General features: G+C 41.8%; 1 protein-coding gene across 1 annotated transcript in view; it reads left to right on the top strand.

Moving 5' to 3' along the window:
- The window catches only part of LOC137347475 (neural proliferation differentiation and control protein 1-like), a 253,442-nt gene that overhangs the window by 132,808 nt on the left and 104,696 nt on the right, over positions 1 to 15,938 (top strand). Inside the window, exon 3 of the mRNA XM_068011921.1 lies at positions 10,814 to 10,945. Coding sequence (XP_067868022.1) covers positions 10,814 to 10,945 — 132 coding nt within the window. The remainder of the gene's footprint in view (positions 1 to 10,813; positions 10,946 to 15,938) is intronic.

Below are 15,938 nucleotides of genomic sequence, written 5' to 3'. Positions count from 1 at the left end.
TTCCAAGTTAATTGTGATACTAATGGAGGATTGGAAATGGAGTGGCCTGCTGGCTGATTGTTTCCTTCTGATTTATAATTGATTCTGAATGTATCTCTTTCACTTGTTCATGTTCTACTTGTAATTCTCACGGCACCTCTCATGAAGAGCTGTTTTGCTACCGGTACTGATTTTACAATATGGTTCTTCACGGGTGTCCTGATCACTGCTCCTTTACTCGAAAATACAAACAATATAAGTTTTCAGATTAAAATCATGACTATTGTTTCACTGCCAATGCATTTGATTGTACATTTTGGCTGGTAAATTAGGCAATCCAGTTGTCGTCCTTTGAAAGCCAAACAGGCCTTCGGAGAAGATATGCATGGTGATGTGCTTGCATGACAGAACAACATAGTCTCCATTATGAAGCACGCAACAAACTTCTGCTGTGAAAATGCCTGTGTAAAACAGGTTTACATGGTGGTGTTCTCATTCCTTGTAATTGTTTTGGCTAGTATTTACTTTGGCTGTTATACCTAATTTGAAGCTTTCCTGCATTCATGGTAGAATGCAAGTCCTCATAAGCATTGCCTTTTTAGATGGCTTTTTCTGCTGTTGGTTTGGTATTCATTTCTGTCCTGGAATATCTGCAGCCAAGATATAAACTATTTTTTCTTCAATGGCTTTTCTCCCATGAGTGTATCTCTGTTGCCTTTGGGAATTTGGTATCCTTGATGCATTTCAGTGGCATCAACAGCTGCCATGCAGTATTGTCAAAGTGCCACTTGCAAATGTGAACCAAGTTAATTAATGTGAGCAAGTGTGGTCCAGCCTTCACCCAGTATCAATGTATGTGTAACTTTATAGCAGGGATCATAGGGAGTGGGTGTCCTGACTGAACTTGCCTTCCCCTAGCTTTGAGATATAGAGAATAATTTATGTTCCTGCTGCCACTCCTGCTGGCACTAGTGAACTTTGCATAAAGCAGCTTTGAACCTGCAAAACAAAATATCTGAAATGAGCAATGTATCACACCATTCTGACCCCAATGATTCCATGAATCTCTAGATTGCTGCTAGATTGCCTAGAATGATGGTCAGGAATCAAGAGAAATAAGGGAAATTAAGAGTGTGTGCGAAAGAAAGACTATATGCCTTGTTGAGCTAAACTGGGCAAAGGTCAAGCATCCATAACTTAATTTAGAAATAAAAATGGTTGACTGTGATTCTGAACAATTGTTTAGCTACAGTTGTCTTGATAACATTGTTTTGAAAAGTTCTCCAATTGCCTAGTGGGTAAAGGTTGTGCTTTTTCTTTACTAATCCATGCAGGCCAGAAGGCTACTCAGCTGTGCTAGGTTATCTATTTTTAACTGGGACAGCAGTTGGAGCACCAGAGCTGGCCTCGGTGTCCTTGAGCAAGGAGGGGGAAATTCCATTTGGGATCCCGCTCCTGATCACAATCCAGTAACTCATGTTGAAAAGTGTGCATGTGGATGAAAATGGGATTGGGCATTACTGTGATGGCCTCTGCAAGTGAATAGCCTGTCAATGTTCAATGGGTGCAATAATCACTTGGGTGAGATGTCAGTGGTGCTTTCTGCCTCTTTGGAATCTTTCCCAGCATAAGTCAGTATCTTCAGGAGAGGAAAAAATAGGCTGAATGTTGGTGGTGAAGAAATTGAAAGAGAGAACTCGAGCAGAATTCTCTCTCAACCTACGGTGCAAAGTTTTGTAAAGCTGTTAAACCTCCTGACATCACCCCCTCCCCCACCCATTTTCTCTTTCTGATGAGATGGGCTACATTTGTAACATTAACTGACTTCTGAGCCTGCATTCTAGAATGTGACTCACTGCCGTGCTGTGTGCTTCAGTGGCACCAATTGAAGTGATGGTGTCACATAAAATTTTTTAAAACTCAGCGAGCCCCTGTATTTATTTTTCACGTTATAAGAGTTTGGCAGCAACAAACCCTTTCGTGTTGCAGAAGTTCTTGTAGCACCCAAATTAAAACTAATCAACCGGGGACTAGATGGTATAGCGGGTTAGTGTCTGTATCTAACTTGCACCAAGTCCTGTTCACACCATCAACCCTGTGCTCGCTGACCTACATTGGCTCCTGGTCCAGTAATGCCTTGATTTTAAAATTTTCATCCTCGTTTTCATGTCATAGCCTTGCCCTTCCCTATCTTCATCTACAGCCCTCCCAAGATCTTTGTGCTCCTCCAATTCTGGCCCCTTGTGAACTCCTGATTTTACTTGCTGCACCATTGGGGTCTGTGCCTCCAGCCATCTAGGGCCAAAGCTCTGGAATTTACTCCCTCAACCTCAGTTCAAATGAAGCACAATTGCAAAATAATGTGTTGTGATACTAGGCAATAGAGATGAGAAAGGTGCCAAATCTTGTCCTGTGCAGCTGGGGGAGTGCTGCAGATGGGTTTAGTATTCCCGAGGGGAAGAGCGAACCAGTTGTGAATCACTCACCACCTTCAGAAGAGAAGAAAATGGGAGGGAAGTGGAAGAAGGGAATAACACCAGGAATTTAATGATCCTTTGCTGTAAAATGATCATGCATGGATGTATGGTGAAGAGAGAATCAGGCTTTGCTGTGATGGCCTTCATAGTCACTTAGTTCACTGACCTTGGAATCAACTAATAACTACCTGATTTACTCTATTTTCTTTCCTGTGTTTATTTTGCTTTTGGTGAGGTATTGCACTGTGGGCCTTTTGCCTCCAAAGACTGGGGGAGGTGGAGAGGCAGAGCTTTGGAGCAGGAATTGCCTCCCATGCTGATTTAGATGGGGTATTGTAGGGCCTCTGGCACTCATGGAACCAGGGCACAGCATGAGTCATCTAGCACCTTCAGAAGAGGAAGAAAGGGGAGGCAAGTAGAAGAAAGGAGACAAAATCAACTGGATAAGCTTAAATTTGAGAATAAATACACAGGTTGTGTGTAGTTTTTGTTTTTTGTCTGGGTAGAGCTCCACCTCCCATCTGTATGAGTTCCAGAGTATGTCAGTACAAGCATATCACCACCTTCCAGATCTCTGCTACAAATCTCTGAAAATTAGTTAGCAGACAGGGTGAACTTATAATGCCACTCAATGTACTGTGCTACGAGATCATACAATATGAACACAGTGCAAAATTTATAATGCAGCAGGGCTTCAAATGGTGGGGCAAAGTATTGCAGAAGCAAAATGTTGTGAATGCTGGAAATCTGAAATAAAAACAGAAAATGCTGGAAATACTCCAAGTCGGATAGCATCTGTGAAGAGAGCGCTCAACGTTTCAGGTCGATGACCTTTCATCAAGAAAAGTATTGCACCTGTGTTAGTTATCGAGTCATTTACGTTACCGAAGAAGACCATTTGACCCATTGAGTCTGTGCCTGCTCTCCATGGAGAGATCCAGTCAGTTCCGCTCGATCTCCGTAGCCCTGCAAGTTTATTTCCTTTAAGTACCCATCCAATTTCCTTTTGAAGTCATTGTCACCATTTCTACCACCCTTGTGGGCAGCGAGTTCCAGGTCATTACTACTCACATAAAAAAGTTCTTCCTCACATTCCTTCTGCATCTCTTGCCCAAAACCTTCAAGCTGTGTCCCCTAGTCCTTGTACCAGTTACTGGGAACAGTTTTTCCTTGTCTAACTTACCTATCCTTGCCTATCATAATCTTGTACCGCTCTATCAAATCTTCCTGTGTTCCAGGGAGAACAACTACAGCTACCACTCTCTCAATATGTCCTGCCACCTTCAAAGATCAAAACACATTCTTCTGTCTGCTAACTCTCATTATCTGTACCTATTATAAATATTTACTTTCTCATATTTCCCAATGTGAATGAGTCTATTTCATGTGAGTATTCTGGTGAAAGGTGTGTTAACCTTGTGACCATATGGCTGGAGCTGCAGTAGGTTACGTGCAGGCGCATGAAATCACCAGTTGGTGGCAAAATAAAAAAAAACCCTGACATTTGCATAAACTAACTTGGGTAAGCTGGTTTGATGGCGTGTAACTGAGCCATACAAACTTGAAGGTTTTGTGCCACACAGGTTCTGAGTTTGCTGGTCTGAGCTGGGGTTGCTGGGCCAGACTTTAAAAAAAAAAAATTGGCGTCTGCACTCTTGGGCTAGGAAGGGTAAAATTCAGCCAAAGTGCCTGTTCCTTTCATGACCAACTAGCCTACTGACATTCACTGAAGTGACAGGAAAAATGCTAATTTGGGTGAGGTGCAGGAAGGTGACTGGTGCCAGTGACATCATATCCCAGAATGAGTTGGTGCTTTCAGAAGAGTAGGGGGAAATTAATCCTATCGTCTTGATCTATTTTTTTCCAGGTGTAAGAAAAAATTAACAATATACAGTAATTTTCACTTAGCTTCAAACTTCACTTTGAGTATAACAGTGAAATATTTTCCTTTGTAATCCTGCTTTAAAACATTTTTATTACTAACCCAACCTGACCGACCTTATTTGTCATTAATCGAGAATAATTTTAGCTGACATTATTTTAAAGATTGTGCCAGAAGCTTTTATGTTTTAACAGTGGTTGCTGTCTGACCCAGTTAAACTCATAGACAAGTTAATTATTCACATCAGTGTAAATTGTTACAGGCAGAATTTGTTGCAGGCTGCCTGCAACGAATTTGGCCTAACCATCAGCCTCAAGAAAACAAACATCATGGGACAGGACGTCAGAAATGCTCCATCCATCAATATCGGCGACCACGCTCTGCAAGTAGTTCAAGAGTTCACCTACCTAGGCTCAACTATCACCAGTAACCTGTCTCTCGATGCAGAAATCACTGGCCAAGAGAGTGTGGGAAAATGGCACACTGACACTGAACACAAAAGTCCGAGTGTATCAAGCCTGTGTCCTCAGTACCTTGCTCTGCGGCAGCGAGGCCTGGACAACGTATGTCAGCCAAAAGCAACGTCTCAATTCATTTCATCTTCGCTGCCTCCGGAGAATCCTTGGCATCAGGTGGCAGGATCGTATCTCCAACACAGAAGTCCTCGAGGCGGCCAACATCCCCAGCATGTACACCCTACTGAGCCAGCGGCGCTTGAGATGGCTTGGCCATGTGAGTCGCATGGAAGATGGCAGGATCCCCAAGGATACATTGTACAGCGAGCTCATCACTGGTATCAGACCCACCGGCCGTCCATGTTTCCGCTTGAAAGATGTCTGCAAACGCGACGTGAAGTCCTGTGACATTGATCACAAGTCGTGGGAGTCAGTTATTGCCAGAGCTGGCAGACAGCCATAAAGGCGGGGCTAAAGTGTGGCGAGTTGAAGAGACGTAGCAGTTGGCAGGTAAAAAGACAGAAGCACAAGGCGAGAGCCAACTGTGTAACAACAGCTCCGGCAACCAATTTTATCTGCAGCGCTTGTGGAAGAGTCTGTCACTCTAGAATTGGACTTTATAGCCACTCCGGGCGCTGCTTCACAAAGCACTGACTGCCTCCAGGCGCTCACCCATTGTCTCTCGAGACAAGGAGGCCAAAGAAGAAGAAGGGGCAGCGCAGTGGTTAGCACCGCAGCCTCACAGCTCCAGCGACCTGGGTTTGGTTCTGGGTACTGCCTGTGTGGAGTTTGCAAGTTCTCCCTGTGACCGCGTGGGTTTCCGCCGGGTGCTCCGGTTTCCTGCCACAGCCAAAGACTTGCAGGTTGATAGGTAAATTGACCATTGTAAATTGATCTTAGTGTAGGAAGGTAGGGAATATGGGATTAATGTAGGAGGGGATGTGGTAGGGAATATGGGATTAATGTAGGATTAGTATAAATGGGTGGTTGATGGTCAGCACAGACTCGGTGGGCCGAAGGGCCTGTTTCAGTGCTGTATCTCTGACTCTAAGAAGAAGAGAAATTGTTGGTATCAATATGTCACGGTATCTGCCATTCTGATCAGTTTTACCAATTAAAGCTCTTTAAGTATTATCTTGGATCAGTTGGCACTCCATCATCGAGTGAAAAGTCGTGCTCCAGGATGCAAAGATGTGGGCAATTTTAAACTCCATCGCCCTCTTTTCTCCCCCCACCCCCCCCCCCAGTGATGGTTGGGGTGGGGGGGGGGCACGGTTAATTGGCAAATATATGAAACAGAACCCCATACAGGGCTAATTCCAGGTTAACCAAGATAGGCTTGGTCATCTGACTAACCCATTTTCGAGAGGCGGGTCTATGTTTATAATATGTTAATAAGACTCTCTTCCTCAGATTTTGGCAGCCATTTAAATGAAATGCTTTTCAGACTGGTCTCCCATAACTCGGGGAAACCACCAGCTAAAGAGGAGGTGGGAGTAGCCAGATCAAGCAGATATATGCTTTTTATAGTATTGCTCACGGGTCAAGAGGAGCAGGAATGGTTTGCCCACCCCGCTGCAGCCCCTCAAGCAAATCTGCTGTTGCATTCATCATCTGAAGTGCTTTGAGGCACTTTAGAAATACAGTAAAGAGCTATGTAAATATATTTATTTGTGAGTGCTGGTAAGCTAACGTTGATGGACATTAACATTGCAGATTGAATTTATCAGTTGCATCTAACAGCCTGTGATCATGGCAGGAGAGGTTTTTAAGGAAAATTTGACGGTCTACATTCCCAACTCTCAGTGCAGCCTAACCCCTTCATATAATGCACATAATGAATTATGACTATTTTCATCGGACCAAGAAGATTGGTGCTGGGTGTTTCAATGCCACTAGGAAAGAAATTGGCACCGCGTACCCTTTCAGTCTGAGGAGGGTATACCACTAATAAAACAGTCTTGCACAAGGCCCAATCAAACTAAGAGGCCTTAAAATAAAACTAAGTTGGGATCTCATTGTCATGATAGAGTGCATAATGAGCTATGTTTCATGACACTGATTGACCAATACTTTTTCATCCACTCAGATGTTACCTGTACATTCCTAAATGAACCAGAAGTACGCAGGAAATCACTACTTCAAAATAAAGGTCTTTGCTGGGATACAGGCTGTAACAGAAGTAATATGGAGGTACAGTTACAGGCAGGATATCATCATAAAAGATCACGAGTCTGTCACCAAGTCCACATTAATGCACATTTTGCCAGACACATTTTTCCTGAAAAATAATTTTACAACTCAAATCCAAAATCTTAAGAGATCCTTTGAGTGGATTTTAGAATATTACAGCACAGAGGAGGTCTTTCAGTCCATTGTAGCCGTGCCGGCTCTTTGAAAGAGCTATCCGATTAGTCCCACTACCCTGCTTTTCCTCGTAGCCCTAGAATTTTCTCCACTTCAAGTATATATCCCATTCTCTTTTGAAAGTTACTATTGAATCTGCTTCCACCACCCTTTCAGATCATCATCGCTGCACTAAAAAAAAGTCTCCTCATCTCACCTCTGGCTTTTTTGCCAATTATTTTGTCTCTGGTTACTGACCCTTCTGCTAGTGGAAATGGCACTATCAAAGACCTTCATGATTTTGAACACCTCTATTAAACCTTCCCCTGAACCTTCTCTGGTCTAAGGAGAACAATCCTAGCTCTGAAGTCCCTCATCCTTGGTACCATTCTAGTGAATCTCCTTTGCTCCCTCTCCAAGGTCTTGACATCCTTCCTAAAGTGCAGTTCCCAGAATTGGACACACTGTTCCAGTTATGGCCTAACCAGCAATTCATAATGCCTTAGCATGACTTCCTTGTTGGTACTCTATTTATAAAGTCAGGGGTCCCGGATGCCTTTTTATCCGTCTCATTGACTTGATCTGCCATCTTCAAAGATTTGTGTATATAGACCCCCAGGTGTCCATTTCCTGGATCTCCTTTAAAATTGTACCATTTGTACCAAATTGCCCCTCTCTAATTTTCCTACCAAATAAATCACTTCACACTGCTCTGCTTTAAGTTTCATCTGCCGTGTGTCTAACCATTTCACCAGTCTGCCTATGTTGTCCTGAAGTCTGTTACTGTCCTCCCCACTGTTTACTACATTTGAGTTTAGTGCCATCTGCATACTTCAAAGTTATTCCCTGTGTACCCAAGTCTAGTTAATATATTTGAAAGAACAGTAGATCGTAGGGATCACTGCTGTGCACTTCCCTCCAGTCTGAAAAACAACATTCATCACTACTCTGCCTTTTGTCCCATAGCCAATTTCATATCCACACTTGTGCCAAGGTAACAAAAAGAATAAACACTACATATGCTAGAAATTTTATTTAAAAGCAGAAAATACTGGAAACAATCAACAGGTCAGACATCATCTGTGGAGACAGGAAGATAGGATTAACATCTTAAGTTTTTGAGCCTTCCTGTTTCCAGATATGCTACCTGACTTGCAAAGCCTTACCAACATTTTCTGTTTTTATTGCATCAATGTAAATTTGACTCCTCCAGAGGAAGGTGAAGTAGGGAATAGCAATGGCTGCGTTGAATATAATTTCTCTTAAACTGAACCTTATTCTGCCTTAATCTATAAACAAACCTTGATCTATTGAAAAGGGAAGTCTTGCAGTCTGCTGCTATTAGAATTACTTTCCTTATTTTTAGCAGGTCTTTGTGCTGTTGTTTGCAAGGGACTGTTCCACCTGTGAGACAATATCGGCATAAAGTGTACAGTACAGGCAGGTACAGTACTGCTTAGAATCTGAATAAGGTTCTTTCGGCAGAGCTGCAACAGTGCATTCTAAGCCTGGAAGTCAGGCTAATTACTGCCAAAGGTGATTCAATTTGGGGATTTATAGCCGGCAGAGATGAGGCTTTCATCCTATTATTCCAGATAAAAAGTAAAGCTGGAAATCTGGAAAAAAAAAATGGGGGAAATACGTGACAGGCCAGTCATCCTCTGAAAGAGAAGAAATAGGTTTAAAATTTTTTGAAGTATCCTTAAGAACTGGACTGAATTCTGTTCCATGCCCAAGAAATGGAAGGACAGTGCTTTTAACCCTTGTCACTCTTTTTTCAAATAAGTTGTCAGACTTGGCTAAGTGGTAATCTTGCCTTTTTAGTGCATTGCTGAGGGAGCGGAGCACCATTAGAGGTGCCGTCTTTTGGCTGAGATGTTAAAACGAGGACCTATCTGCCCACTCAGGTGGATGTAAAAGATTCAGTGGCATTTGTAAAAGAAATGCAGGTACATTTGGTGTCCTGGCCAAAATGTATCCTCCTACCAATGTGACTAAAAGTAGATTATCTGGTCTTTGATGTATGCAAATTGACATACATTTTCTTACATTACAACTGTGACTGGCTGTTGGAGAAGCCAGTATTGTCTGGTGTCTGATTAAATACAGGAGGCACAAGAGGATGCTGCATGTCTCCTGTACAAACTGCAATACGTTATTTGCTGTATATTGCCTGTGGGGTGCTTTGGGATGTCCCAAGAACATGAAAGGTGTTATATAATTGCAAGCTCTTTCTTCATTTGTTTCTGTGTTGTAAGTAGAGAAATGTAGGTGAAATGAATTACCTGATTTAGTCCAAATATATTTGAGAGAGCAAGGTTTATAGATCCTTTGCTAATGATGTATCATCTTTTATTAGTCAGATGCAGCCATCAAAGTAATAAAAGAAAGCCAGTGAAGTTCCCACAGTCTAGTTGGAGCAGTTGTCTAATCTGCACCAGTGAGATGCACCTGCAGTAATTCATCATAGGAATTTGACTAAAGGCTATTAAAATTTACTTTCACTCCACTTTTTTCCCACCAATTCCCTGGTCTGCTTACACCACACGAATAACAAGAGACTTTTTCCCACTACTTTTCCCCTGCCCCAGTCCACCTTTGCTTATTTTGGGAGAGTGTCAGATCACTCTGGTCAGTGTCTTAACCAGTTTAATATTGCAGGAGACAATGAGAATGAATAAATGTGTCACAGTGCCAGGTGTTGCTGCTGCATAGTATGTGCCACCTGAATAAAAGGTATAAAACTTACTGAAAATACAGAGTACAGTGAAAACAGAGTCATGCAAATGTTGAGTGAACTTTAGGTGTAACACGTCACACCACCAATCTGCTGTGCGTTTAGAATCTTACAGCACAAAAGGAGGCCCATTGTGTCTGTGCCAGCTCTTGAAAAGAGCTATCTAATTAGTCCTTCTCCCCTACACGTTCCTCATAGACTTGCAGTCTTTTCCTTTTCAAGTCTATATCCAGTTACATTTTAAAAGTTATTGAATTTGCTTCTACAATGCTTTGAGACAGTGCATTCTAGATCATAACTCACTGTGTAAAGAAATTCTCATGTCAGCTGTTTTTACCAGTTATCTGAAATCTGAATCCTCTGGTTATCAATGCACCTGCCAGTGGAAACAGTTTGTCCGTTGTTACTCTATCAAAACCCTTCCTAACTGTGAACACCTTTAGTAAATCTGGCACTTTCTTTTTCCACTTGTGTAGTTTAAATGTGTCACAAATGTTTGTCTTAGTTAAATTTCTCCAATATATAGTGTACTCTAAAGTACACTTATTGTGTGGAAGGTAAACATGATAGGATGCTAGACAGCATCAGGGTAAGCTGTGCTGGTGATGGAAGATCCACTGAATAAGAATAGGACATTTTGCTTGGGTATTGGAGAGACCAGTATTATCTAATATCTGATACACGCAGAAAGCACAAAGTCATTACGTATGTTTCCTGTACAAACTGTAATAAAAATTTTTGGTCTAAATCACATGTTGCATGTGCCTTCTCCACTTCTGTAACTTCACAATAAGAAACCTGTTCAAACAGGAACAGAATTAGGTGCTAAAGGGATCATGACAGATGGTACTGAAGATGGAATAAACAGTTTGCTTTGTCTGTTGACCCTTTTAAAATGTTCTGCTGTACTGATTTTTCACCCCTCTGTCCTCTTCAGCTGGAACCTGCCCCACAAACCTTGACTGCACACTTAAACGACGGGAATCCTGCTTACCTGGTTTAGATCGCTGTGGATCATGTCTCTCTTGGTTTGTTGAAGACGAGAAAGGGAATTGTGTAGAGAAGCACGGTATGTAATGAAAAAGTTTTGTGTTCTGTTTTTGTGTGGGTCTTTTGCATCTACCTGGAGACTTTGCACAAAAGGTGCTGAGTCGGTGGGCCCACAGAAAGGATGTTTACATTGCGCGTTTGTGTGGTTTCCCATGCTTTCATTGGTTTATTGTCTACAGTGCTGCTTTGTAGTGCAGGTAGATAGTTTAAAAATGATGGAAGTTCTGGCACTTCTACAGCTTAGATCATGCAACTCTCCACAGATTGAACCTTTTAAGAACCCAGCCATCCTTACCAAGTCTGGTCTCTGTGACTTCAGTCCTACACAAGTATGGTTGACTCTGTACTGTCCTCTGAATTGGCCTCACAAGCAACTCAGTTGCAGCACCACCATCTCAACTAGGAATGGGCAATAAATGCTGGCTTTGCCAGTGATGTCCAAATCTCTGACCCTCCACTGCCACCCTCCCCAACTATGTGAAGTTACTTTTTAAAAAAAAACAACTCATATTGGCTATCTCTATGTCACACAACAGCAAGATTATTAAATGTAAGGGGGAGACACCATATTTTATGTTAAACTCTTTGGGTCAGTAGCTTTTGCAAGTCACAAATCAAGCTGAGGGGTGGGGCTGAGGAATTGGCATAGAAGCGAGGGGCTGTTGGTAAATTCTCTGGTCATTTTTTTTTACTGATTAAGTTAGTCATCCTGTAGCTTTGATTACAGCAAGATTCTCTCCAGTCAAGTGCACAGTGGAAATACCTGGAGATATACAGGGATAGGTGTCTGTTGCCTCCACTCAACTCCCTTTTTCTTGACTACTTGGGGAACTAGCAATGTTGTGAGAACACTGAGAGGAGCAGGGTTTATGGGCTTGGTCCCTGTTGAGTTTTTCAACAGGCTGTCTGTTATGTAAACAAGGCAGCAACAGTCCAAATTGACACACCTTTTGCTGGTTTTCAGGCCCCTTGATACCAGTACTGACTAGATCCAACAATCAAACTACTCAGCTAGTGATTTGTCACTTTGGGCTGTCATTCTATTGCTCTTAATCATCATCATTGTCACAGTACAGCTATGATTACCTACACAGCTCAACTACATGTTGAACTGGATGGAATGTCAATCAAATTAGTGACTCCACAGTAACGTTCAAAGGTGTGCTGTATGTTTGGACAATCATTCTACATAGGTGATCTACACTTGCAGTTAATTGGAAATGATGCTGTGGTTAAAACTACAGAACAAAATATGTAATTTGCACACCTATGTCTAACGGTTTTGCTTATAGCTGTTCTAATACCAGCCGCCCCCAGGCTTCACACTCTAATTTTACTTTTCAAAATATATGTGGCACCCTTTTATATTTAATAATCTATAAAAAATTTTAAAACCAAGCTCTAGACTTATAAAGGGAAATATCCAACTCGGGTATAATATTTCATTTTTCAAATGGTATTCCAGTAGGAAAATGCAGATAGAATTTTCTATTTAATCCAGAATTACTTATGGAACTGTGTTTACTTATATTAAAAAATGGGTGTTAAGTCTTAATGGGGACTGCCACTAAGATGGGTGAGGCAGGTGCTGCTAATCTGTACTCTAATGCAACATTCACATTTCGGTCTTCTATCTGTCACCTGTTGTCTGTGTGGGTGGCAAAAGCTCTGAATTATGTATGTTTGCTGTAGGATTTGTCTGGCGTTTTCAGTACTAATCTTGCTGCACAGTTCATTATGTTCCTGGATGACTCAAGCCCATTCTGAATGTAAATAGAATTTACTTATATTGCCATCTTACAGCATAAATTGCACTTTCAGCCTGGTACTGGTGCAAAGCAGCAATGAAATATCAGTCAGGATACAAGTCCCTTTTTTAAAAAAAAATACAATTCCCCTACATTCTTCAGTTACAGTTGGTGCTCAGAGACAAAAAAGGTTTCTTTTGATTCTCTTTAGGTATTTCTCTGCTTGTCTTCCAATCTTTAATTCACTCTGTCTTTCTCCATTATTCTCTCTGATTCTCTTTGTTCCTCTTCTTTATCACTCTGCCTCTCCCCTTCGCTTCTCTCCATTCCCCCCACCTGCCCCACTCCCTTCAAGAGTGGCACAAGCAGATTTGCTGGACACAGCAGAATCTTACATAATGTAGATCCCAAATAGATTAACAATATTCAAAAATGTTGAAATCAACGGAAGACATATATGTCAACAAAAGAGAGATGAGGAATCCATGTTGAATGGTTGATTCTTGGAAGCAGTTTCAGTGTAGGAAAACTGCATAAATGGGGGTGCTGTTCTTTACTGAGACAAGCAGGTAGGAATCAAGGGAAGCAGATTCATGTCCAGTGTAAATTTGAGTCAGCTCTGTAATATTTGTTCCTTTTGATATGTGAACTATTGTAAGACTCATAGGACTACAAGTAATATCCAAAAAAAGTGGGTTTTATTATACTTTAACTAGAACATATATTTACACAGTTACTGCACGAGCCACATCTAAATGCATCTCACTTTGTTGGGCAGCAGCCATAAATTCTTGGTCATGTGACAAGGCATCACTTCCTCTGGTGACCTTCACTTAGAGCTTCTTAAGGTCATCCCACAGCAAGCTCCAGGAATCGCAAGCAATTGCTGAACTGATCCTAAATTAACAAATCCAGTTCACTTGGAGCCAAGCTGCTCTTTAATCTTGAGTTTAAACTAATCAGCTGCTCCCTCTGATCGCTTTGTCCACCTTGTCAGTAACTTGAGCAGTGATGACAGCACTGTAATATCCAGAATAACCAGCTTTGTGTAACACAGACCTCAGGCATCCTCGGACAAATTGCATGTTGTGGTGCATTGATTGTAATAGTGGAAAATATCTGTTTTGGTTCCAACTGTTCAATTATTTGCTTCAGTTATAGAATGGCTTGTGATGAATTGAGAATGGTGATTGAAGTTTCAAGGTATAACTAGGAAAATGTTTAAGCTTTGTTCCGTTCACTGAGACAGTTGTTGGCCTCAGTAACTCTGAAATTACATTAATATATAATCTAGACAAGCATCCTTTTTCTGCGACAATGCGCAGCGAGAGTAGAGAATGTGGAAGTTTTCCAGCCAGCCCTGAGCATGTCCTCATCCAGCATCTAAGCATCGACATTTTTGCATCGTGGATCACTGGATACTCATAAGCAGAGGGAACCCAGTTTTTTTTATTTTTCCCTGCTTGGGGATGCTAAGACCATGAGTATCCTCATTATTGCACAAGAAATAGGAGCAGGAGTAGACCATATGGCCCACCAAGCCTGCTGCGCCATTCAGAACGATTATGGCTGATCTTGGGCATCAACTCCACCTTCCTGTTCACTCGCCATATCCCTTGATTCCCTGAGACACCAAAAATCTCTCTATCCCAGCCTTAAATGTGTTCAACGATGGAGCATCTACAACCATCTGGGGTAGAGAATTCCAAAGATTCACAACCCTCTGAATAAAGAAATTTCTCCTCATCGCAGTCCTAAATGATTGACTCTTTATCCTGAGACTGTGCACTTGTGTTTTAGATTCCTCGACTAGTGGAAACAATCTCACTGCCTACCGTATCCAGCCCCTTCAGAATCTTATATGTTTCAATGAGATCGCCTGTCATTCTTCTAAACAGCAGAGAATATAGGCCCAATTTATTCAGCCTCTCATCTGCGTGAGCCAAGCACCACCCATTAAATTAATCCATCAACAGATGCACCCCTTAAACTGGCCAATCAAAACAGTCCAGACAGACAAAAATTGAGTATCATTATTATAGATAGTAACACTGTATTGCCTGTTATTCAGCCCTCCTACCACTTGTAGCACTGTGAATGAGCAGCTCCGGTCCAACCACCATTTTGCCCTTTAACGTCATATAATAGCTGAAAGACACATTATTTCCTCCTGTCAGCTGCAAGCAAACCAACAAGGAATTCTATGTGTTTATATGTATGTATATAAAAATATGTATAAAACATAAAAATGTGTATGTGGTGGGGGGGGCGGGGGGAGAGGAGAAAGTCTGTAATGGGTGAAATGCCCTTCATAAGAATGTTTTCAAAGGAGCATAAGTCTATGTAGAATTGTTTATAAGAAGGGTGAAAGGGGGAACCAAGGAAATTACAGACCAGTTAGCCTGACATCTGTGGTGGGCAAGTTGCTGGAGTCTATAATCAAGGATAGGATGACTGAACACCTAGAAAAATTTCAGTTAATCAGGGATAGCCAGCATGGATTCACGACGGGAAGGTCATGCCTGACAAATCTCATTGAGGTCTTTGAAGAGGTGACTAAGGTAGTGGACAGGGGAATGTCTATCGATGTTATTTATATGGACTTCCAGAAGGCATTTGATAAAGTCCCACATAAGAGACTGTTAACTAAGGTAGAAGCCCATGGAGTTGAGGGCAAATTATTGACATGGTTAGGAAGTTGGTTGAGTGGTAGGCGACAGAGAGTGGGGATAATGGGTAAATACTCCGATTGGCAGGATGTGACTAGTGGTGTCCTGCAGGGATCTGTGTTGAGGTTTCAATTATTCACAATATTCATTAACGACTTGGATGATGGCATAGTAAGTCATATATCCAAATTTGCTGATGATACAAAGTTAGGCGGCATTGTAGAAGGTGTAGATGATAGCATAAAATTGCAAAGAGTTATTGACAGATTAGATGAGTGGGCAAAACTGTGGCAGATGGATTTCAATGCGGGCAAGGGTGAGATTATCCATTTAAGACCAAAAAGGATAGAGCAGGGTACTTTCTAAATGGGAAGAGGTTAAGTACAGTGGATGTCCAAAGAGACTTGGGGGGTTCAGGTGCCTTTAAAATGCCACGAGCAAGTGCAGAAAATTATCAAAAAGGGTAATAGAATGTTAGTCTTTATATCTAGAGCATTGGAGTATAAAGACACAGAGGTTATGCTGCAGCTGTACAAAACCCTGGTTAGACCCCACTTGGAGTACTGAGAGCAGTTCTGGGCACCACACCTTAGGA

This window comes from Heterodontus francisci, chromosome 32 (assembly GCF_036365525.1).
Source record: "Heterodontus francisci isolate sHetFra1 chromosome 32, sHetFra1.hap1, whole genome shotgun sequence".
Classification (NCBI taxonomy): domain Eukaryota; kingdom Metazoa; phylum Chordata; class Chondrichthyes; order Heterodontiformes; family Heterodontidae; genus Heterodontus; species Heterodontus francisci.
The sequence above is the reverse complement of the archived record's forward strand: the minus strand, read 5'-3'. Positions and strand labels throughout refer to the sequence as shown.